Raw genomic sequence first — 23,101 nt, forward strand, 5'->3', positions numbered from 1 at the left:
GAAATGCTTTGAATGATTTTTCAGAAAGAGGGGCAAGGTATTTATAGATAGTGAACCATCACCAACGTGTCTCTCCATTCAAATACACTTAGATAGCGTTCCGTATGAAGGAAATAGGAGTACATTCCCTGCAATGTGTCCAATTAAATTATATTACAGTGTTTATTTTGTAACAGACCACTGCAATATAAGATTGTAATGCAATCACATTACAGTCAAGGGATATAATGTGATTGTAGTCCAAAATCAATACAATCACATTGCATTACACTCTGCAATGTTATTAAAGATATTTTTGCCTTTCAACTTTATTATTTTGTAAAAAACATTTTGTAATGTTATAATTAAAATAAAATATATTAAAATAAAATATATAATATATGAATTAGAAATTAAAATAAAATAAAATATAAAGATATATGAGCGTAATAATAAAAATATAAACACTTATTTAAATTTTTTTACATAATTTAAAAATTTTTTAAAATAGTATACAGAATATTTATATCAATAATATTTTCATAAAATGATGAGAACTCAAGTTGGGTTTGAAAATCTTAGCCAAAACTCAACTGAAGTGATTAACTATTTTAGGATTTGGCAATTAGCAATTAGCATTTGGCAAACCCAGCATGTTAGGATGCATACCCTTTGTCTTTGCACCTTAATTTTTATATTAATCAAACACTAATTAAAGGTCTGTATAATCTTACATGCACGTACGTAGGTGAAAAAGTATACATACACATGTACGTATTCAGGTGAAAAAGAAGAAGGTACAAGCAAAAGTGCTACGAGCAGCCGACTTACAGTTTCTGCGAGCTTGTGGTGAGAAGCTAGCTGATCAAGAACTGCAAAGTTTTCCCTGTTTCTGTGAAGTTAGAACCTGGAGATCATTGAGAAGCAGAAAAATTGGAGGTGGCATCTGGCAATGGTAGAAGAAAATGGGGTTTAATGCACGGGGTCGAGTCGCCAAGCAATGTCAAAACCCCATTTTCATATATAGTGCAGCAGCCTCAACATGAACAGGAAGGAGGGATGTTTTTCAGCTTTCATTACCAATCACGAGACAAAACACGTGTCGTTCGCGAACTGCCTGACTCCTTAGAATATTGAAAGGTCACCATTCAACCTTCTTTTTTACGACTAAATTATGACAATAGTGCTGATCGTTGGGACTGAAATGAAGAGAAAATCTTACTTTTAAGGCCGTGGCTGTTGGTGCTTGTTTGTCATAAATTAGGATCAAAAGTTAAATCTAGAAAGCCGGATTAGCCGTGGATTCCATGGTATAAAGTTAAAAAAATGTTGTGCCTAACCACTAAAAGTTAAAAAGATATTACCACCATGCTACTTTGGAGAAAGGCACACAGACACACGGATGGACGACCACAGACATATATTCTAACAACAATGATGTGCACAAAAATCTGGCTTTTCTTTTTCTTTTCAAACTTTGACACATACAAGCAAGGAAATGATGTTCATGAACGTTAAATTACGATGGAAAATGGGGCAGGAGTGAGAGATGTGGAGTAAGTAAATGACTAACCCTCCTTTCCTATGTATCAGTTTGGAGGAATCGCGTGCGTTTCTTAATTTGCTAAGGACAAAGAAATATAAATGTAGCGGTCGTTTTAATTAAAGTTTCAGAGATGACAAAAACCTTATTCTTGTATATGGTTCAGTAATAATATATGTTGAATATTCCCTTTGAACCCTATCCGTTTGGGGAGAATTCAGTCTGGTTCCCCTTTTTTCTGCAATTTCCCCCTTGAATATTCTCTCGTGCTGATTTGGATATAGAAAAATAAGAAGTGGGATATTGAATATGTGGTATAGTCTGTCGAATTCTGCAAGTGGGAGAAACAGAAATCTAACATCCACTTCTTGGTTCCCGATGTTTCAAGGGACGGGAAACTAGAATTAACAAACCCTTTTTATGCTCAAAAGCGACTGTGAACTCCATTGGAAGACCATAGTTTAGAGAAGTGAAGAAATAAACTACGAGGCCAAGATTCCTGTGCTTAATGATCATGGGATCAACTCATAAAATTGGATAACCTGTGGTGCTTAATTCTTTACTGTATTAGTTCTCTGGAGGAAAAAAACCATATGCAAAAACCTTGAGATGTTAGGTTGCATGGCAGCCAATGAAAGCATTTGAGTCCAAGATAAGGATATGTATTTGTTGCTTGTTGGCATAACGGGCAGCATGTTTGGGCCATAAAAGGAGTCAAGCCAAGCGTGTGGTAGAACAGTTCACTTCATCGATTGTCATATATATCCCGCTGTGGAGAAAATTCACTCATGGGTCATTCCACAAAGTTCTTTGTCAGCTTCAGATCAGCCATGGGATTTCGTTGAATCATGATTGGTTGTTGCAAAACTTAGAAAAACAAAAGCGTACGGATGTCAATGATCTGATTGGACCACCAAAAGTCAACAACTCCATGGCAATCTCTTACAGGGAAATGGCATTGTGTTGGTGAGTCTAATCAGGGTTCTTTATCATAATTTTTACTTATCTATTGTCATTGTTGCGTTCCACTAAAGTGAATATTGTCGTCCACAAAGGAAGCATATGCATGAATATTCTTGTTCGTCATTAAGACACTAGGAGCAGGGGCGGACCTTATGTGATGGGGGACCATAACTTTTAAAATTTTCTTCATAACATATAACAATTTTTTAATTTTTNATATATATATATATATATATATATATATATATATATATATATTTGACTTTTACATGAATAAACTTTTAGTCACATGTCATAATTTTTGAATTACTTGAGTTATTATTGATAACATAATTACAAACTACAAAACAAGGCGCATCATGAACAATAACATCAATTAAAATAACATGGTGGATAAATTTAAATTTTTTATAATTTTAATATAAATTATGTAATAATAGTTAAAAAGAAAACCACCAATGATGAGTCATGAAAATATATATATATTTTGGGTAAAATACCTTGATCTTTTTAAATTTTGATTGAAATTATACGAAGATCTATTAGTTTTTAAAATTAACACTCGATCCTAATAGTACAAACACAATTGACAAAAGTTATGAAAAGATTAAAATATCATTTTTTTATTAATTTAAAAAATTATTATTATTTTTTAAAAAAATAAAAAGGAGCACCGATCGGTGTTTCCAAAGGAGGAGAGCATTGATCAGTGCTCCTCAGGAGCTTCGATGACCCCTGATAGGGAGATTTTTTTTTAATTAATAAAAATAATAATAATTAAAAAAACTAATCAATGGTAATATTATTTTTTTACTCTTACCACATCAACATTATATAATTTGAATTAAAACTTATAAAAGTAAGAATATTTTATCTTATGTTCTTTTTGTGATATTAATTGATAATTTAGGGGCGGCAAAGGTCTGAGTCAAGATGAAGTTGGCAGTTTAGGGCCGTACGGTAAGTACTCTTGGATCCTTGAAGAGTCAAGAATCGTAATTGGCTTGTCCGGCTTTCCGCATTGACTTAGGAAGACAAGCACTAATGCTGAAGTGGGATCATTGAATGGAAACCGAGTGCCTAACTTTGTATTCATCATGGTAACAGATAGGAGTGGAGCTGGGCCATCAATCTTTTAGACTTATGGAATCAATAAGTAGCTGAAAACACTTTCAATTGGATTTCATTAAATGGCTTTACATTTGTCTGTGACTTTGGTTTGCTTAGTCTTTAGATTAGATTAGGGTAAACATTTATAGTTTCAAATCCACATAATTGATTTCAATTAGTTCAAATTGATTTTTCTTTTCAGTTTAGATGTTAGTCAATTCACGCAAGGAATTTATTTAGTTATTTTAGTTGATTTTCAATATCTAAAATTTAAAAATCAAATCGATCAAAAAATCGATTATTAATAATATATTTGTGTAAAAACACTTCTTTTATATAAAAATATTGTAATTATGCTTAATCCATACATGAAATACCCTTCATTCAAATTACAATAATCTATTTAACTTATTGAAATAAATTGATTTTCATTATTTCTTAATTTTATTATAAATCGGTTAATTTTTACAAGAGCTTAGCTAATTTAATTTTTAAAAATTTAAAATCTAAACGATCACATGTGGGAATTGATCTTTTAAGTTTTGATATTAGTCGATTCACGAAAACAATTTATTAGTTATTTCAACTGATTTTTGCTATATAAAATTTACAACCGAATTAATAAAATAAAAAAATAATTATTGATAATATATTTTTTTCAAAATACATTTTATAAATACATAAATATTATAATTACGTTTAAAGCATACCACCAAAATACCCTTCATTCAAATCAAAAAAATCGAGCAAACTGATCTAGATAAATTAATTTATATAAGAAGAGACATAATTCTCGATATTTACACACTGAGTTATAGCTGGTACAATTTTGTTTGTCATAAATGTTTATTTAAAAGAGGGAATGAGATGGCACCATTTACTATTTGACACCTTACACTGTGCAATATTTTGATTCCTTGTGCTTAGTATGCATCTATCGTGGAATGTGGTAGTGGTAGACCAAGTGGTAAGCTGCATTCATTACGAATTAGAAGATTTCATACACCCATGAAATGATGATGCCACTTGACCCCATCCACGGAAATGCCGTGCAGCGCGGGCGGCAACTGCGTTACACGCTCCACGCAGCCAGTCTCAAGTACTGCAACGCAAAGTTTTTATTTCTACTAAATAAATAATAGATAAATTTCAACTACACTTTTAATTAACATTGTGTCAATGTACTTTTACTTTTTAATTGCTATTTCTTGATTAAACTGTTAATTTTATTCGATAATATTATAAAAATATTTTAATAATTAAATTTGATAAAATTAACTACTTAATATTTATGAAAACAAAAATTATTTATAAGATGTTACGTAAAATTTATCCGAAATAATAATAGTACTATATAATAAATAAATTCCAACTACATTCATTGGGGGTTTAATTTCTTTTATAAAGTACTTTGTGACTTTTTTTTAATTAACACCATGCTAATATTTTTTTCCTAATTAATATTTCATAATTAAATTGTTAATTTTATTCAAAAAAATTATAAAAATATTTAAAAATATAAACAAATTAATTAACTTTGATTTGTGAATACTTTAATAAATAAATTAATAAAATTAACAACTTAATCTTTATGAAAACGAAAGTTATTTATTTAGAATGTGATAGTCGGTGATTCATAGAGAATTACATTAAAAAAAATTTACAGATGTTAAGGGAAAGGTTGTAAGTGAACTTTACTTGAAATGATAATAAAAATAAAAATAAATAATATATAATAAAATAATAGTCGTAGTTGAAGGCTTGGGTGGTTCGCTGGGGACTTGGAAAGGATATATTGGCCACACAAAATCGGAATTGACACTCCCTCGGCGCTTAGCTTTGCTGCTGCATAGGAGGAGCTACGACTATAAGCAGTGTCTTTTTTTTTTTTGCCCTTTTTGTTCTTTTCTTTATTGGAAAAACAGAAACAAAAACTGAGAGAGATTGTTAGTGTTAGGAAGCTGTCCATGGAACCAGAATATGGAATCTCGACTCCTATTCGAAATCCTTCCCCGGTTAGGGTTTTTTTGTTTTTAATTTAAATTTTTGAATATTGTTCTTGTGCGTTTGATCTTCATTTCTCATTCGTAATCTGCTTCTTTTGCGATGCTTTAGAATCTGCGGGTTTCATCTTTCTTCTCTCAAACTAACTTATCTAATCCTTCTCAATCGGAGCTCCACTCTTCAGCTGTCGTCGTCGCTCTCCCTAGACACAGCTGCTTCATTTCTTTATTGTAATCTTTGGTTTTGTATCCGGAACTTGTGTTACTGAATTCCACTCTTAAGTGAGCGTAGATTTTCGTCAACGAATCAATCCAACTCTTTTCTGCTGTTGGTAACCTACCCTTTGCTGATTTTTAACTTAGTTTGTTTTCCATGTGATTGATTGTGTCTTTTTTTTTTTTTTTTTAATTTTATACGAGGAATTACTGTTACTATTACTACTAAGAGGTCAACTCCTTTATATCATAATCATATACGATGTTTTTTTTTACTTTTTTACTTGTTTGACTTGGGGCAAGCATGTCTTCTGATATAGCGATATTAAATTTGAAATATTTTGAGTTCTCCAGATAGATCCATAAACCTACCATGAGAAGGTTAAATGAAGATTCAGTGGTTCATTTTGCTAGAATAGATTGTTATCGGTTATCAACCAATTTCCGGATTCTAGTTCTAAGTTCTAATTCTGTGGCATAGTAGGATAGTTTTAACTGTTTCATCGGATAAAAATCTCATCTTTTACTAATTGCACCTGCTATTTTGTTTTTTTTTTTTTTTTAACTTCTTTTGGCTTCCCCGTTGATTAGAGCAGCTCTTTTGGCCTTCGCAATTTATAAGATTGGAAATACTGAAGTTTTGACCTGCTATTTCATGGCCCCACTCTCACGAAATGGAAGATGGCAAAGTCTTATTCCGGTGGACAAGGACAACTATCCTATCCTGCATACTCAGCACGTCCTATTCCGACTTGAACAATGTTTAAAATTTACATGCTGATCACTGCTGCAAAATCATATATCTAATGACCACTGTTGTCAAAACAACTTCTTGAAAACTAACATGAGGGCATAGCAACAATTTGTACTAAGCATGTGATGACTTTGGTTTTTGTTTGGTGTTAAATCCTAATATTGGACTGCTTGACTTTCCTGGAGTTTTAGTTTTTGGTATCTTTTGACATTAATCATGGCAAAACCATTGTGTTCTTCTTTGAAACTGTAAATTATTAAGTACCTGTATCACTTTTGCAGCTTTCATGGGTCAACCTCTCGAGGAACCTAATATTAGCATACCAGAGCTTGGGCGTGGTGTATGGAGACCTGAGCACTTCACCTCTTTATGTTTACTCAAGCACATTCATAGGGAAGTTGCAGAATCATCAAAATGAAGAAGCAATATTTGGAGCATTTTCCTTGATTTTTTGGACCATTACATTGATACCCCTTCTTAAATATGTGTTTATCTTGCTGAGTGCAGATGATAACGGTGAAGGTATGATTCACTTGTTAATAAAATCAAATTAAATATCCTATTGACTAACCATTTTCAAGCTGATCTGTATCAATTCTTGTCAGGTGGCACTTTTGCTCTTTACTCGCTGCTGTGTAGGCATGCAAAGTTTAGCTTGCTTCCCAATCAGCAAGCAGCTGATGAAGAGCTCTCCGCCTACAAATATGGGCCCTCGACACAGGCTGCTGGTTCTTCTCCGTTGAAGCGATTTTTGGAGAAACATAAAAGGCTGAGGACAGCCCTTCTTGTTGTGGTACTCTTTGGTGCTTCTATGGTCATAGGTGATGGTGTGCTCACTCCAGCAATATCAGGTAGATATTAAACTGGATAACTAAAGTTGATTCTCAAATTCCTTGATTATCATCTTTCTGCTGTGGATTATAAAGTCCAATACTTATTCCTTCCTGGAATTTCCTCTTAAACATATGTGGGACAATAATATAAATTATTGGTTCTAGCTTTTATTTTGTCAATATGATTGTGGAGGAAGGTTGTGAGCTTGAGAAGACATTCATATGAATAACTCTGCTGATGTTGTGCATATGAACATGATAGGACACTTCAATGAATACAATCCAAGGAATAACTCTGCTGATACTTAACACCTTAAAGACTCAATTTAACAAATCTTTAGTCCCAAACTAGTTGGGGAAAGTTGAAAGAATCCTTTTCCTCAAAGTTGCTTTACTGAACCATTTGTCAGACCATGCAATCAGTGTGGCAACACTGCATGTCATGTTAGGGTATATATGACTATGTAGATTTGACCTCCAATGATTTTTTTTTTTTTTATAATTGGAGGAAGGGGATTTGAACCTTGCTCTTTAGGCAGGGGGATCATGCACCAATCAATGAGTCAAATGCTCAGGTGCGACCTACAATGATTTAGTTATGGAGACCGATCATCAGAAATACTTTCATGATTTATAGTGGTACTAACATGGACTTCCATATTCACTCTTTTTGTCAAACAGTTGCATGACTTCAGAGGTAGATACTGTTTGACATGTACTGATGCTTATATTTCATCATCAAGTAAAATTTCCATCTGTTTTGTTGCTCTACCTTGTGCCTTTTTGTCTGGAACTGGTTGTATTAATTGTTTCTCTCTCTCTCTGTCTCTCTCCATGGTTAAGGGGTTAAATGTTTTTGCATTTGCAGTTCTCTCATCGGTGTCTGGGCTAAAAGTTACTGAAAAGAAACTAACTAATGGTAATTCAGCTCTCTAATTTGGTTTTCTTTTCCTTTTTTGTTTTTTTGCTAATTAATCCTTTTAAGTTTTGGGTTCATAATTTCTCTTGATATTTCCTTTTTTCCATAGGGCTTAATAAATTGGCTTTATTTTCAACCTAGGTGAAGTCCTCTTGCTTGCCTGTGTCATATTGGTGGGCCTATTTGCTCTGCAGCATTTTGGCACACACAGGGTAGCTTTTATGTTTGCGCCGATTGTGATCATCTGGCTGGTCTCAATTTTTTCCATTGGTTTGTACAACATAATACATTGGAACCCAAAGATTATTCGTGCAATTTCTCCATATTATATTATCAAGTTCTTTAGAGAGACTGGTAAAGATGGCTGGATTTCTCTTGGAGGGATCCTTCTCTCAATAACTGGTAGGTTGCATCTCTATATCAACAGAATATAGCATGGCTTTCGTTGATATTAGTGGTTGCTGATTTGAATTTGCTGATCATGTGCATTTTTTGGGTCTCACCAGGTACTGAAGCTATGTTTGCAGACCTTGGTCATTTCACTGCCTTTTCAATTAGGGTGAGTGTAACTCCTCCCTTTGTTCATGTTTTTTTTCACTCCCCAAGTTTCATAATAGATTGTGGGTTGAATAAGACTTTTATCCAAACCCATATTGCCTTATTCCATTGCCATCTTAAGCTACATTAGGTGAACTTAAGAATGAACTTGTGTTTTGAATGATTTACAAGTTAGAAATTTGATAATATTCCTGGCTGTGCAGCTTGCATTTGCATTTGTGATATATCCGTGTTTGGTTGTACAATACATGGGTCAAGCTGCATTCTTGTCAAGAAACCTCCAATCAATTCGTAACAGTTTTTATGACTCAATTCCTGGTCAGTGCAATCTGATATCGACTGTTTTGCTTCTAAAAGTTGTTACAACATTTAAGTTTGTATAACTTTTTCTTTTATCCTTGCAGGTTCTGTATTTTGGCCTGTCTTTGTAATTGCCACCCTTGCAGCTATTGTTGGGAGTCAGGCTGTTATAACTGCCACTTTTTCTATAATCAAACAATGTCATGCGCTTGGCTGCTTTCCTCGAGTCAAAATTGTTCACACCTCAAAACATATATATGGCCAAATCTACATCCCAGAAATAAACTGGATACTCATGATCCTTACTCTTTCCATAACTATTGGATTTCAAGATACAACTTTGATCGGAAATGCTTATGGTAATTCATTCTCTGATAAATGCTCCCTTTCTCCTCAAATGTTCTTGAGAAGAATATGATTTAATAATAATTACATTTTGTGCCTATAACAAGTCTTAAAGCCAATCTTTGTCAATGCCTTTCCTTGCTTATAGTCACAGCCACTGGAAATGGACTTTGTTATATGCTCTTTAGAGTTTAAACTTGGAATGATCAACTAGTAAACTTCTTGTGTTCTTCCTTTTCTGTTACACGGGTAAAGTTGATCAATTTTGTATACTGAGGCTGCAAAGAATAATGTATAGAGGAAAATATGTGAAGAATGAAGTAGCTGAAGGAGAAAACTTTCTAACTTAACAAATTTGTAGTATAATTATAATTTTTTAACCTCTTATATCCAGCAGCCTTGAGATACTTGTCTAGTAATGTCTTATGGTTTTTATGGACTGTGAGTACGGTTCTTGATCACATAGTTCAGATTCTAGTCATAATTTAACTACTTGCATCAACTTGCCTATCTTACTTGGCTATGATGCTGATGTTTCATATTTGGTTTTGGTATTCAGGACTTGCATGCATGACGGTGATGTTCATTACAACATTTCTCATGGCACTTGTGATAACCTTTGTTTGGCAGAAAACCGTTTTGCTTGCTGCAATGTTCCTTCTGTTCTTCTGGTTTGTTGAAGGGGTCTATTTATCAGCAGCACTCACGAAAGTGCCTCAAGGAGGATGGGTGCCTCTTGTGCTGTCAATCATCTTTATGATGGTTATGTACATTTGGCACTATGGGACTCGCAAGAAGTACAACTTTGACCTGCACAATAAAGTATCATTGAAATGGTTGCTTGGCTTGGGCCCTAGCCTTGGTATTGTCCGTGTGCCTGGAATAGGCCTCATATACTCCGAACTGGCAACAGGAGTCCCTGCAATCTTCTCCCACTTTGTCACAAATCTACCTGCGTTCCATAAGGTGTTAGTTTTTGTTTGTGTGAAATCAGTTCCAGTTCCATATGTTTCACCAGAAGAACGCTTTCTTATTGGTCGGATTTGCCCCAGGCCATATCGTATGTATAGGTGCATTGTCAGGTATGGCTACAAAGATATTCAGCGGGATGATGGGGATTTTGAGAACCAGCTTATACAAAGCATAGCAGAGTTCATCCAGATGGAAGCTGGAGAACCACAATTTTGTAGTTCTGAGAGTTCATCATATGATGGGAGGATGGCTGTTATAAGTACCAGAACCATCCAATCAAGCTCAAGTTTAATTGTTTCTGAGATAGAGGATTTCACTATTAGCAACACCATCCAAAGCAGCAAATCCTTAGACTTGCAGAGCTTGCGATCTGCTTATGATGATGAGAATCCAGCAGTTAGGAGGCGCCAGGTGAGATTTCAACTACCACCAAATCCTGGTATGGATCCTTTAGTTAGGGAAGAGCTGATGGATTTAATCGAGGCAAAGGAAGCTGGGGTTGCATATATAATGGGTCACTCATATGTTAAGGCCAGGAGATCTTCATCATTTTTGAAAAAACTTGTGATTGATATGGGGTATTCATTTCTCCGAAAGAACTGCAGGGGCCCTGCTGTAGCACTAAACATTCCTCACATCAGTCTCATCGAAGTTGGAATGATATACTATGTTTAGTCATTTGAGGAAGAATCTGTATGGCTAGATGTTGAGGTAGCTGTTGCTGTTGCCTTTGCATAGGAACATGAAGGCACATCGCAATCCTATTTGGATATAGTTCTTTCTTGAGGGAACTTTCGTTTTAGGTACTCACCCTTTCCATGTATATAGATAAATAACATTATCAGTCGTTATTATTGTTATTATCATTCACCTGATAAGTTATGATTTTTGGATGATGACTAGAGAATGTTTAATATTTCTTTGAGATCTGGACCTTTAAGTGTTTTATTTAGGAGCAACTCGGTAGTAACATCAGCAAGTACAATAAAGAGTTGGACACGAATCCCTCCACGTTCATGAATTGCTAAACCTCCACTTGTGTGAACAGGCCATGATTCACATGATTATTCCCTGAGCTCAAGATGTAGTCTGAAAATGGCACCATCGGACAAAAATAAAAACATTGGACACCAGGCGCTTTAACCCGTTGGTGATCTTGAGAAACATCAAGCATCAAGAGAAGCGCCTAGCAAGGTATAGCCTAGATTGCTCTGGCAGCTCGGTGAGGTTAGCCTAGGAATCGAGCATTTTTGTTGCGAAATTAATCCTCTAGCTAGAGGTTAATCTCAGGTACATGTTGCTTTCAGAGGACTCACATGTCAGAGTTAAGAGTGTCTAGTGGTCACGTTTATGAACTCAACATCTTTTTTTAGTTATCTGGTCTGAAATTCAGCCCCATTTACAGATGGATAGCCTAAAGTCTAGAGCACTAGACATAGCAATGGCGAACATTTACTATGGGCGCGTAGGTGTAGCCACCTAGTGCACATCTGGGCTTATGCGCTGATATTGGCTGGTGCTTCATCCAAGGACTGACGGCTTATATAAGGTTTGCTTACTATATATGGTGCGGTGCGCATTTCTTAAACGTTCGCCACATACCCACTCCACAAACTCTATTTTAAGTAGTTTGAAGGTAGCTTCACCTATCCAACGGCCACCGCCGCCCTCCTTCAAATGTCAGCCCTTGGTCCCCAAGCCCCAGACCATAATGATCAAGTCAAAAAATAATAAAAAAAGGTCGAGCCAACTAGCATGGCAGGAGTTGGATCACCAACTCATAAAGTTCTAAAGTCTTTACATCCCGAATTGACTGTAAAAGTATTTTTAAAAATAATCTTTATAGATAAGATATTTTTAAAATTATTTTTTTATAATTTTAATTATTTATAATCAAATTAGACAAAATCACTCTTAATAAAATTACGTATCATGATGTTACATGTCATGTATAAAAATATATTACACGTTATAGTTAGATTATTACACGTCATGTATAAAAACATATTACACGTTATAGTTAGATTATTACACGTCATGTATAAAAACATATGACATATCATGATTAAATTATTACACGTCATATTGAAAAAAAAAATATTGTTATGACATGCCATGTTGAAAAAATATTATTATTACACGTCATATTCAAAAACATTTTGTTACACTTTAATACTTAAAATGTTATTGTTACTTACGAATCAAAATTTCGAATCTTCTCAACTCTCTTAATTTCTTTTTACTTTTTTAATAATTTGACACTGATTAAAGTGTTTCTAACATATTTTCATACATCAAAACATAAATTTTCTTATCTAAAACACTTATTTTGACTAAAAATAAAAAAAATTTCTTTTAAAAATCTAGATTTATAAAATTCAAAATTTTGAGTTTATTAGTGTTTAGTTCTCGAATTGATCCAATTAAAAGCTATTCCAAACATCTGATATCATTTTTACTATTTTAATTTTATTCAAAATACCTAAAAAATAAAATTTTTAAATAACCATTCACCTAAGCACATTAAAATCATCACTTGGTGTCTTGAAAGTACAGAAAAAAAAATCTAAAAACGTAAGAGAGAGAAATCGAAGCACAACAGACGAATGTCGAAAAGAGAAATAAATAAAATTAAAGAGAGTAAGATGGTGAGAGACAGAAATCAGAAGTATAAATGAGGATAAATTATGATAAATGATTTAATTTATTTAAAATAATTTAAAAAATATTTTTATCAAATCATGATTAAATATAATTAAAAATAATTAAATTTATTTTAATAACTATTTTTTAAATATTTTTATTAAAAAAAATTATTTTTCGTAATTTCCTCTTAAACTAACTTTGTCGTTCTACATAAGTTCTATATAAGTTATAGTGTTGGCAAAATCGAATTGAAGGCAAACCAGGATGAAGATGAAGCTTTGGGCATGCTTTCTAACTTTACTATTTGTGCTGGCAAGTTTGGTGCCGCAGGGATGGGGTCAGGGTCAAGGCCAGGGCCAGGGCCAGGGTGAGGACTCCTCCACCTCCTTATGTCTAAACCAGCTTGCTCCTTGCCTGAATTACCTTAATGGAACTCGAGATGTGCCCGATAGCTGTTGTGATCCTCTGAAATCCGTGATCAAATCAAAACCAGAATGCTTGTGTAGTATGATAAGCAACGAGGGCAGCAGAGAAGCAGAGCAGGCAGGCATCAACATCAGCGAAGCACAACAGTTGCCTGGACGGTGTGGGCAGCATGTCAACCCACTAGTTTGCCTCTCAGGTAAAAGAACTTAGATGTGATTCGGAGCTTCTTACTCGTGTTGAATAACTACAAAATTTGTTTTGTCGGGATGTTTCAGGTTCTCCAAATTCTAAGAACTCAGCTGAAGATTCCGCCGGCGTCCTGTTGTTCCCACCACATAGCGCCATAATCATTGCCGTAGCCATATGTATGACTGTTGAGAATTTGTGGGTGTACCCGACACCACATTAACATCCCTTTTGGGGGGCAATTAAAAAATGTTATGGAGATTCCAGTCAGATGTTGGAAATTGGAAGATAATTGAGCTAATTTGTTGTGGTTTCTAGTATATATATATATATATTACGTTCTTTTCAGTGTGTGCTGGTTAAATCAAGTTGATAATAACTCAAATACAAGCCTGGCTTGGGTTTATCTGTGACAGATGGTTACTACTAATTAATAATGCAAATGATTTCTTGTTAATCTTCAAGTACCTTCTAAATTTACCAACCTATTTAACTCCTCAAACTATGATAGAGTATTCCAGTAATTCTGGAATATCAATGCCATTTTGTTTGTTTGTTTGGAAAGTGCTTTTCCAAAAAAAATTCTAATATTTATTATTTGTTAAAATATTTTAATTTTATAATTCGAGTAAGTTTTTGAATTACTACTCGAACGCGTATCTCGATGTCCTAAATACTATCAATTAAATACTCATATTTGTTAATTATTTGATTAAAATAAATTTAAAATATTTTTTATATATATTATTAATTAAAATTAAATTAATAAATTAAAATAAAAAATTATATTTAAAACCATTAATAAATTTTAACAAATATTATGTAATAATATATAATATAAAAATAATATATATAAAATTAAAATTTAAGTAAAAAGTGCTTTAAGACTATTACTCGAATTTGATTATAAAATATTTTAATCTTACTTAATCGAGTTAGATAACTTATAACATTGATTACAAGATATTCATGGATAGCTCTATTTAAGAAAAAGCAAATGTCTGATCGACAAAATTACAGCCGTTGATACAGTGAAATTAATTCAATCAAGTAAATTTTGTGAGCAGGCAACATCAATTCAATCCTCTTTAATATATAACAAAGCCGTAATGGTGAAGGCATGGTTTAAAAGAAAAATAATATTATTGGTTCCCACATTCCAGGTAGCAGGAAAAGAAAAGAAAAGAAACGAAAAGAAAAGAAAAGAAAGGGGAGGAAAATCTATTATTATCTTTGAGCTGAGGAGAGTGAAGAGCCAACCGCCCACAAAACACAAGCAGAAAGACAAAGAGAAAGACTGAAAGAGTACAAATTTGGGTGCGAAAGTAGAGAAAATATCTGTCCACAAACAGGAAAAACGCTTGATAAATGATAATATCCCCACTTTTTTTCAAAGACTGTAAAACCCTTCTTAAACCTCCCCTTTCTTTATTCTCTCTTCTCTTCTGTACCTCTTCTTGTCCAAAAAATGCCCAATTTCTCTTCTTTTCTCTAGAAGTTTACTTCTTCTTCTCCGTCAACAATGGCCTCCCTTCTTCCGGTACCAGATATCTCCAGGCCTCTCATACTCAAACTCGGCTCTACTTCTCCTTCTCTGCGGACCCTTTTCCATGTCAACGGCCCTTTCCTCTACAAACACATGCACAAACACAGACGCAATAATCGGTCTTCATTTCCAATATTAACCACCCAGGCTGTCTACACTCAAGGGGGAGTCTCCATCTCCAGTCTCGACACCCACAAATTGGCTCCAAAAAGAGAAATGGTGGAGCTCGAGACTGATGCCATCTCCATTCTCAACGAAAGAATACGCCGTGAGCACGGCAAGAGAGAGGCCACAAGGCCTGTAATGGACTCCCAGGAGGCTGACAAGTACATTCAGCTGGTGAAGGAGCAGCAGCAGAGGGGATTGCAGAAGCTCAAAGGCGATAGGGAAAGAAAGGAAGGGGGTGTTTTTAGCTACAAGGTTGATCCTTACACGCTGCGTTCTGGGGACTATGTTGTTCACAAGAAAGTAGGCGTTGGCAGATTCGTTGGGATTAAGTTCGATGTGCCTAAGGGTTCCACTGAGCCCATTGAGTACGCCTTTATCGAGTATGCTGATGGTATGGCTAAGCTTCCTGTTAAGCAGGCTGCTCGCATGCTCTATCGATATAATCTGTAGGTTTTTGTGACCACTTTTTCTTCTTTTGGATTAATTCTACTTTTATAGCAACTCCTGTCCCGTGGTAGAATGTTACAATTGACATCTGAAAACAAATTTCAATCCTGTGTTTTGAGGCATGTTTTGGTTGTATTTCCAGCCCAAATGAATCAAAAAAGCCTAGGACTTTAAGCAAGTTGAGTGACACTAGTGTATGGGAGAGGAGAAAGATCAAAGGGAAGGTTGCAATTCAAAAGATGGTTGTAGATTTAATGGAGCTCTATTTACATAGGCTGAAACAAAGAAGACCTCCTTACCCAAAGAGTCCTGCCATGGCTGAATTTGCAGCTCAGTTTCCTTATAAACCTACACCAGATCAAAAGCAGGTACCTTGCAAAATTTCTACTCTTTTTGTCTTACTCAGCTGCATCTTTAGTTTTTCTTGTGCCCGTTATGAGGAAATCAAATAATCATCTCGGTTATTCTTTAATCGCTTTGGATTGTTTTGAAAAGTGTCAGTGCCTCACATTTCCAAAAAAAATTACTTCTTTTTCAGCAGTCACTATAAGGTTCAGATATTCCCTTTTATGAGTAGAATGTCTTTTTCCTGCTAACAAAAGCGAGTCCCTTGTTACAGGCTTTTATTGATGTAGAGAAGGACTTAACAGAGAGAGAAACTCCAATGGATAGATTAATATGTGGAGATGTTGGGTTTGGAAAAACAGAAGTTGCATTACGTGCCATCTTTTGTGTAGTATCAGCAGGGAGGCAAGCTATGGTATTGGCACCCACAATTGTTTTAGCCAAGCAACATTTTGATGTCATTTCAGAGAGGTTCTCCAAGTATCCTAGTACAAAGGTTGGACTTCTTAGTCGGTTTCAGGTACGAGAAGTTTATTCACTGGATTGACCTCATTCTCTGACTAAGAATGGTATCACATGTTTAAAATCTTACTTAAACTTGAGGAAAAGTGCTGGACTGGGGGTGGGAAGAGTCCAAGTTGACATGCTTTCTACTCCAGAACATTTTAAAAGTCCCCTCTTAAGCATATGGGGGGTTTCCATCTTTCCAAATAAACAGATAATAGCAACAGAGTGTGTTATGATATTGTGTTGACACAGTTTATCTGAAAGTGTAAAGACATGTGCAGGTTTATTGTCACTTCTGCTATAATTTGAAAAAATATGCTGGACTGGAATATTTTATAACTGCAATTGTTTGATATTGACAAGACCTATTACAACATGCAGACTAAAGCAGAGAAAGAGGAGCATTTGAACATGATAAAAAAGGGTGATCTGGCCATTATTGTAGGAACTCACTCACTTCTTGGAAGCCGTGTTGTGTATAATAATCTAGGCCTTCTTGTAGTTGATGAGGAACAGGTTTGCCTCCAATTCTTATTGATATCATTTTTAACAAGTCCTTGACTGCATAAACAAAAGATTTACCAAAGGATTTCCAGCCTTTAGCTTTTGTTACACTTCAATTCTTGTAGGATTTAGATTTCTTTATGTAAATGGACCAGAGTACGTGATTATGGTTTTGACCTCCTTTATAATCTTTGAGTTAATAAAACATAATAAAAGCATATTATTTTCTGGTTGGAATTAGTGTCATTATCATTTCATGTTTGTATATATAAAGGGGTTCAGGGAACCACCATGTGTTCAGATCTGTACTGGACAGAATTCCATGCAATAATCTCATGTCATTTAGCTCATACATGTCATGCCCGCCTTGCAGAGAGACACTTGATTTGCTTGTTTGTATGTTTGTTTGCCACACAGAGGTTTGGTGTCAAGCAAAAGGAGAAGATTGCTTCCTTTAAAACTTCAGTTGACGTTCTTACTCTCTCTGCAACACCTATACCCAGAACACTTTATTTAGCATTGACCGGTTTCCGTGATGCCAGGTAATACATTATGTCAAAAATTTAAATTGTAAGCATCTTCAGTACCGGATTTGATCCTGGATTCAAATGTCCATGTCACTTTGTTTATTATAATGCCTTTGTGAAAAAGGTACAATATTAACTGTGCCATTGATGTAAGTAAGCCTCAGATGATACATTTTAGCTGAAAAAAGACTAATACATTTTATACGCAATGTAGATCTTATCAGTGCCAAGTCTTCCCTTGCACATTTTTGTTTAAACATGAATCCGTGGATTTGGTGGAATCTATTAGGACATGGGGACTTTGTCGTTATTGTAGAACAATATAGACTAATGGACTAGTTTGCACTTACTTTATTACATTTTTGGAATCAGATCATCTGTAGCCATACTTTTATAAAGTTGTTGAGTACAATTTTCCTCATGGATTGGGGATGACTATTGTTTAAATAGGTTTCATGAAGCTGGGCCAAGCAGTATGTCTAAGTAAAGATTGACTTGCTTATTAGAATCATATCTCGTTCTTGAAGAACCTATTCAGAAGCCATTTAGTTTGTATTTCATTCTGAGCCTTGAATAAATTACCTGCAAGCAATGAAACAAGCTTTTAATAGCATTGGGACCTTTCCTTACTTACACTTTCATTTTAGGTTAATCGTCTTATAACATCAATGTGCTATACTTTTCTCTCCTTCTTCCCTTCAGTTTAATTTCAACACCACCTCCAGAAAGGGTTCCTATCAAAACTCATCTTTCAGCATTTGGTAAAGAAAAGGTCATTGCAGCAATTCAGTATGAGCTGGACCGTGGTGGACAAGTATTTTATGTCTTACCTCGTATTAAAGGTAATGCCTTAATCCACATTTTCCTATTTGTAGCACTTGTGACTTTTCTTGCTGTCATGTCATTCTCTGGATGGTTGAGTAATTGTGTAGTATTTTTTTGCGGCAAATTTTGTATTGCTGGTTTGTTGCTCTTGTAAGATGTTAATATTGATAATCATATCTATCTATTGTCTCTTCATTCATGAAAATAATTATTGTCTAATGAATTGAATCACAGAGCTAATTTATTAGTTTGATGAATTTTAAAGTCCTAGTTACATGCACAAAAAGAGGAAAAAGTAAAAATAAGAACAGGTCTCAAAGACTAACATTCTAATAGCAGCTAAGGTGCTTCGTGCAGATCTTCCCTGCTATATATATATGTTGTTGCTTTATGTTTCAGTAATCAGTTTATGTATATAGATTTCATCCTTTCTTATGTAACAGGATTGGAAATAGTGATGGATTTTCTTGAACAATCATTTCCAGATGTTGATATAGCTATTGCTCATGGGAAGGTATTTCCAGTTTTTAATATTTGAACTATGTTTTAGTTTCAACAAGCTACTGAAATCTGAAGTTACAGCCCACAAGACAATAATTTGAGTGTTACCAGTGTTGTTTTTTGAAAACTAAATTGTTTATAATATATGTGATAGTGTCTGAATTTGAGGAGTTTATTCTTTCTTTTCAGAATCTTAAATTTATACTATTTTACCCAAGTTAAAACTATTCTTTTTATCAATTGATATTATTTTGGTTTTTCATACCTCATATATGTTCCTCTTGCAGCAATATTCCAAGCAGCTTGAGGAAACCATGGAGAAATTTGCCCAGGGTGATATTAAGATTCTTATTTGCACAAATATAGTTGAAAGTGGGCTTGACATTCAAAATGCAAACACTATCATCATTCAGGATGTTCAACAATTTGGCCTGGCACAGTTATATCAGGTCTAGCACTTTCTGCTTTTCGTATCTCACATGTGCTTATGAATTGTAAAAGATGTGGTATTCATTGAAGAGCACTATGGAAGTTTTTATCTGGAAAATTATCTAAAGGGCAAACACACCAATATCTTGGTATATTATAGAACTTTTCCATTTTCTGCTTTATCTGGAATAATGGTTCATAATTAAAGGTCCTTCTATGCAGTACATGTGACTCTGTATGTGTATTCATGTGACCTTTTATCTTTACCATGAAAGAATTTTCTGTAGTGTTCTTGAAGGATTTATGCACATTATTTTACTTGCTACAGTATTATTTATTCACAGAACGGAGGAAATGAAATAATATCTGTTTTTCTTTTTTCTATCTTCTCTTTCCACTGTTAATGTTGTTATCATTCTTTCAATTTCAATAGTTGCGGGGAAGGGTTGGGCGGGCAGATAAAGAAGCTTATGCATACTTATTTTACCCTGATAAGTCCTTGCTATCTGACCAAGCGTTGGTATGTATTCTGTGTCTGCCTTCACTTTTATTGTCAAATACACTGCAATACAATTATAGAAATGACATGGCATTATCATGGTTGTGCTTCAGGAGAGGCTTGCAGCTCTTGAAGAATGCCGTGAACTTGGCCAAGGTTTTCAACTGGCAGAGAGAGACATGGGTATCAGAGGCTTTGGTACCATCTTTGGTGAGCAACAGACAGGGGATGTTGGAAATGTTGGCATTGATCTTTTCTTTGAAATGCTTTTTGAGAGTTTGTCCAAGGTATGTTCTGGAGCCACTTATTTTGAATGTTTGATTAAAGGACATAAACTGTTTGTGAAATATAGGTGTCTACTGGATGCCTTCTCTTTTTTCCAGACTCCCTTCTGCTATGTTCATCCAACTAGTTAAAATTAGAAGATGTGATAAAATTTCAAGGCTTTTCACTATCAGTAAGCAGGAAATTACCGGGCTGATAGGTTATATGCATTAATTTTAAGCTTTCCAGGTTTCTAGCTACTGGTCTTTCATTTTTGTGCTTGCAGTTTCTAACTTTCACTCATTATAACTCCCCCTTTCCAGGTTGAAGAACATCGTGTAGTTTCAGTTCCTTACCAGTCAGTGCAGGTATTTCACTTCTTTTGAAATTTGTATAATCAGAGAATAAAATATGTGGCTGTTCTTAACATCAATCGCTATCTATAAAGGAAATGAGATCATTTATACCAAAAAAAGAATGTAAATGAGATCATACATTATGCCTTAGTAGGGTTCTGCTCTTGTTGTGATCATACGGAAAACATGGAGAAGCTTAAAACTTCATTAGGATTTCATCAAGAAGATAAAATGGGCATAATGTTTTTATATGTTGTCAAGGATTGCAAACAAACATGCTTAATTGAGACTGAATGACTGAAGGTACATTTTTCTCACCCATTTATCTGAGAATTGAGACAACTGCTGTATGCAAAGCTATTTCTTTAAGAGAGAGTGGCTAAGAGTTTGAATGCTAAATTCTCGACTAGTTTTGGAAATCAACAATGGCTTGGAAACATGGGGTTTGGTTCCCACTGCAGTTTTAAGAAAGGACAAATGGTACATGAGAATTAATCTTTTTTGAAAGCATTAGGTAAATATGTGCCTATTTGGCTGCATTCTCAAGTGTATCCATTTAATTTTGTTTCTTTGACTTGTTTTTCACCTTATGAAATAATCATTTCATTTGATAGCTGATTTTGTTCCTCCTTGTAGTTCCTTTCATAAGTAAACCTGACTATAATTTTAAGGAGTATGCTTAAAGACCACATCACATTTGATTTTAGTTGGCGGACAAGAGAAATCCAATCTGGAGTAAACTTGAATTGTACCAGTTTATGACAGCAATATATGAATTCTGACTTTGTTTTTGTGATTTTGTAATTGCTAGATTGATATAAGCATAAACCCTCGTCTCCCTTCTGAGTACATAAATTATCTAGAGAACCCCATGGAAATCATTAATGAAGCTGAGAAAGCAGCTGAGAAAGATATCTGGAGTTTGGTGCAATTTACAGAGAATCTTCGACGGCAACATGGAAAAGAGCCTTATTCCATGGAAATTCTTTTGAAGAAGCTTTATGTACAGCGAATGGCAGCAGATCTCGGGATAAGCAGAATATATGCTTCAGGAAAGATGGTTGGCATGGAAACCAATATTAGTAAGAGGGTTTTCAAGCTGATGACAGATTCCATGACATCTGATGCGCACCGGAACTCTTTGCTTTTTGAGGAAGACCAAATAAAGGTAATTATATAATATTTCTTATGATGTTTGTGGTTGTGATTAGCAGTTCAAATGTTGACTAGTTTACCTCTCTCGAGCACACTATGCTTGTCGGGAGAGTGATAATACCTAACATCCATGGCTCAATAAAGTTCTTTAATATGCTGGGAAATAAAAAGTTTTGAACCTAAACATGTAGCATCATCGATTGTGGACTAGCAAAACCATACTGGAACTTTTATCTGGAAATCCTCTTTTGAAGTTAAATATATCTTTATACTCTTTTTCTTTATTTTTGTTGTGTGTTTTGCAGGCAGAACTTCTTCTGGAGCTGCCGCGAGAGCAACTGCTCAATTGGATCTTTCAATGCTTGGCAGAACTTCATGCTTCACTTCCTGCTCTTATTAAATATTAGATATCTTTGTTGAGCATAGTATGTTTGACTTTTTGTTAGTTGCTTCCCTTGCCATTAAGGTCAAGATTGCATAGTTTCACCAAAGCAATCTATGAATTTATGAGAAAGGAAGCCCATAATCTGTTGTGCTCCAATGCGTTTTGGCCCCTTGCATAAATCATACGAGGATGCAAGACAAGAAACGAAACCAGTGGCCATTCATAGATACTTAGGTTGTAGTGTTCAACGTGGTAGAATCTGATACTGTTTCGAGGTAAGAAAATGAAAAGTTTCCCAGTCTGTCATCCTAATTATATTAATTAACTGCCTCTGATTGGCTCTCCCTTTGCAGGTTATGCGAGGTTGCAAGAGTAAGCAAGCCAATGTCCTTCTGCTTCTGCTTTAACGGATTCCTTTTTTCTGACGATGCTGCGATTTGGTCACATGGGTATCTTACCGTAAGCTTATCGTCTCAAGGATGTACACATACTGAAGTTGAAAAAGAGCATAGGGAGGTTCATGCTGCTCATAACAATTACATAGAAGCTGTCAGTGTTTAATTGTCATCAGTGGGTTAGGTTGAGGCACCGTATAGAATGGTCTCAACATATATTATTGAAAGAGGCAGGAAGAGTGTATACTTTTGTGCAGTGATTGCACGCGTTCTTTTGAAGATAAACATTTACTAATGTAATTATTCGCAGGAAATCCAGAGAAAGGAAAACAAAGAAAAAGAAAAGGAATGAAACAGGGACAGTGATTATAGCCGCCAATAACATTATTCTTTTTTCGCAGCTTTCTGCAGATATCTTGATGGGCTTTTTTTTTTCTGGTACTTTCTAGGTAAATTGGGTTTAACCAAGAGCAAGAAAAAGAAAAGGAAAGGAGT

The 23,101-nt window shown here is 34.7% G+C and overlaps 3 protein-coding genes across 3 annotated transcripts; all 3 read left to right on the forward strand.

Annotated features, from left to right (window-relative positions):
- On the forward strand, positions 5,403 to 11,426 carry LOC18601159 (potassium transporter 4). The gene is made up of 9 exons (XM_007032002.2): positions 5,403 to 5,610; positions 6,850 to 7,090; positions 7,174 to 7,419; positions 8,270 to 8,320; positions 8,462 to 8,722; positions 8,827 to 8,879; positions 9,082 to 9,196; positions 9,283 to 9,537; positions 10,083 to 11,426. Exons 1-9 carry the CDS (start codon positions 5,563 to 5,565, stop codon positions 11,168 to 11,170), a joined length of 2,358 nt encoding a protein of 785 aa, XP_007032064.1. The 5' UTR covers positions 5,403 to 5,562; the 3' UTR covers positions 11,171 to 11,426.
- On the forward strand, positions 13,376 to 14,161 carry LOC18601160 (lipid transfer-like protein VAS). Its single transcript, XM_007032005.2, has 2 exons — positions 13,376 to 13,763; positions 13,843 to 14,161. Exons 1-2 carry the CDS (start codon positions 13,406 to 13,408, stop codon positions 13,974 to 13,976), a joined length of 492 nt encoding a protein of 163 aa, XP_007032067.2. The 5' UTR covers positions 13,376 to 13,405; the 3' UTR covers positions 13,977 to 14,161.
- LOC18601161 (ATP-dependent DNA helicase At3g02060, chloroplastic) lies at positions 14,941 to 23,047 on the forward strand. The gene is made up of 14 exons (XM_018119589.1): positions 14,941 to 15,913; positions 16,057 to 16,282; positions 16,534 to 16,779; positions 17,148 to 17,282; positions 17,688 to 17,812; positions 18,500 to 18,639; positions 19,066 to 19,136; positions 19,411 to 19,572; positions 19,986 to 20,072; positions 20,165 to 20,338; positions 20,639 to 20,683; positions 21,483 to 21,839; positions 22,132 to 22,486; positions 22,565 to 23,047. The coding sequence occupies exons 1-13, from the start codon at positions 15,276 to 15,278 to the stop codon at positions 22,231 to 22,233; spliced, it is 2,508 nt and encodes an 835-aa protein (XP_017975078.1). The 5' UTR covers positions 14,941 to 15,275; the 3' UTR covers positions 22,234 to 22,486; positions 22,565 to 23,047.

The sequence above is a fragment of the Theobroma cacao genome, chromosome 4 (assembly GCF_000208745.1).
Source record: "Theobroma cacao cultivar B97-61/B2 chromosome 4, Criollo_cocoa_genome_V2, whole genome shotgun sequence".
Classification (NCBI taxonomy): domain Eukaryota; kingdom Viridiplantae; phylum Streptophyta; class Magnoliopsida; order Malvales; family Malvaceae; genus Theobroma; species Theobroma cacao.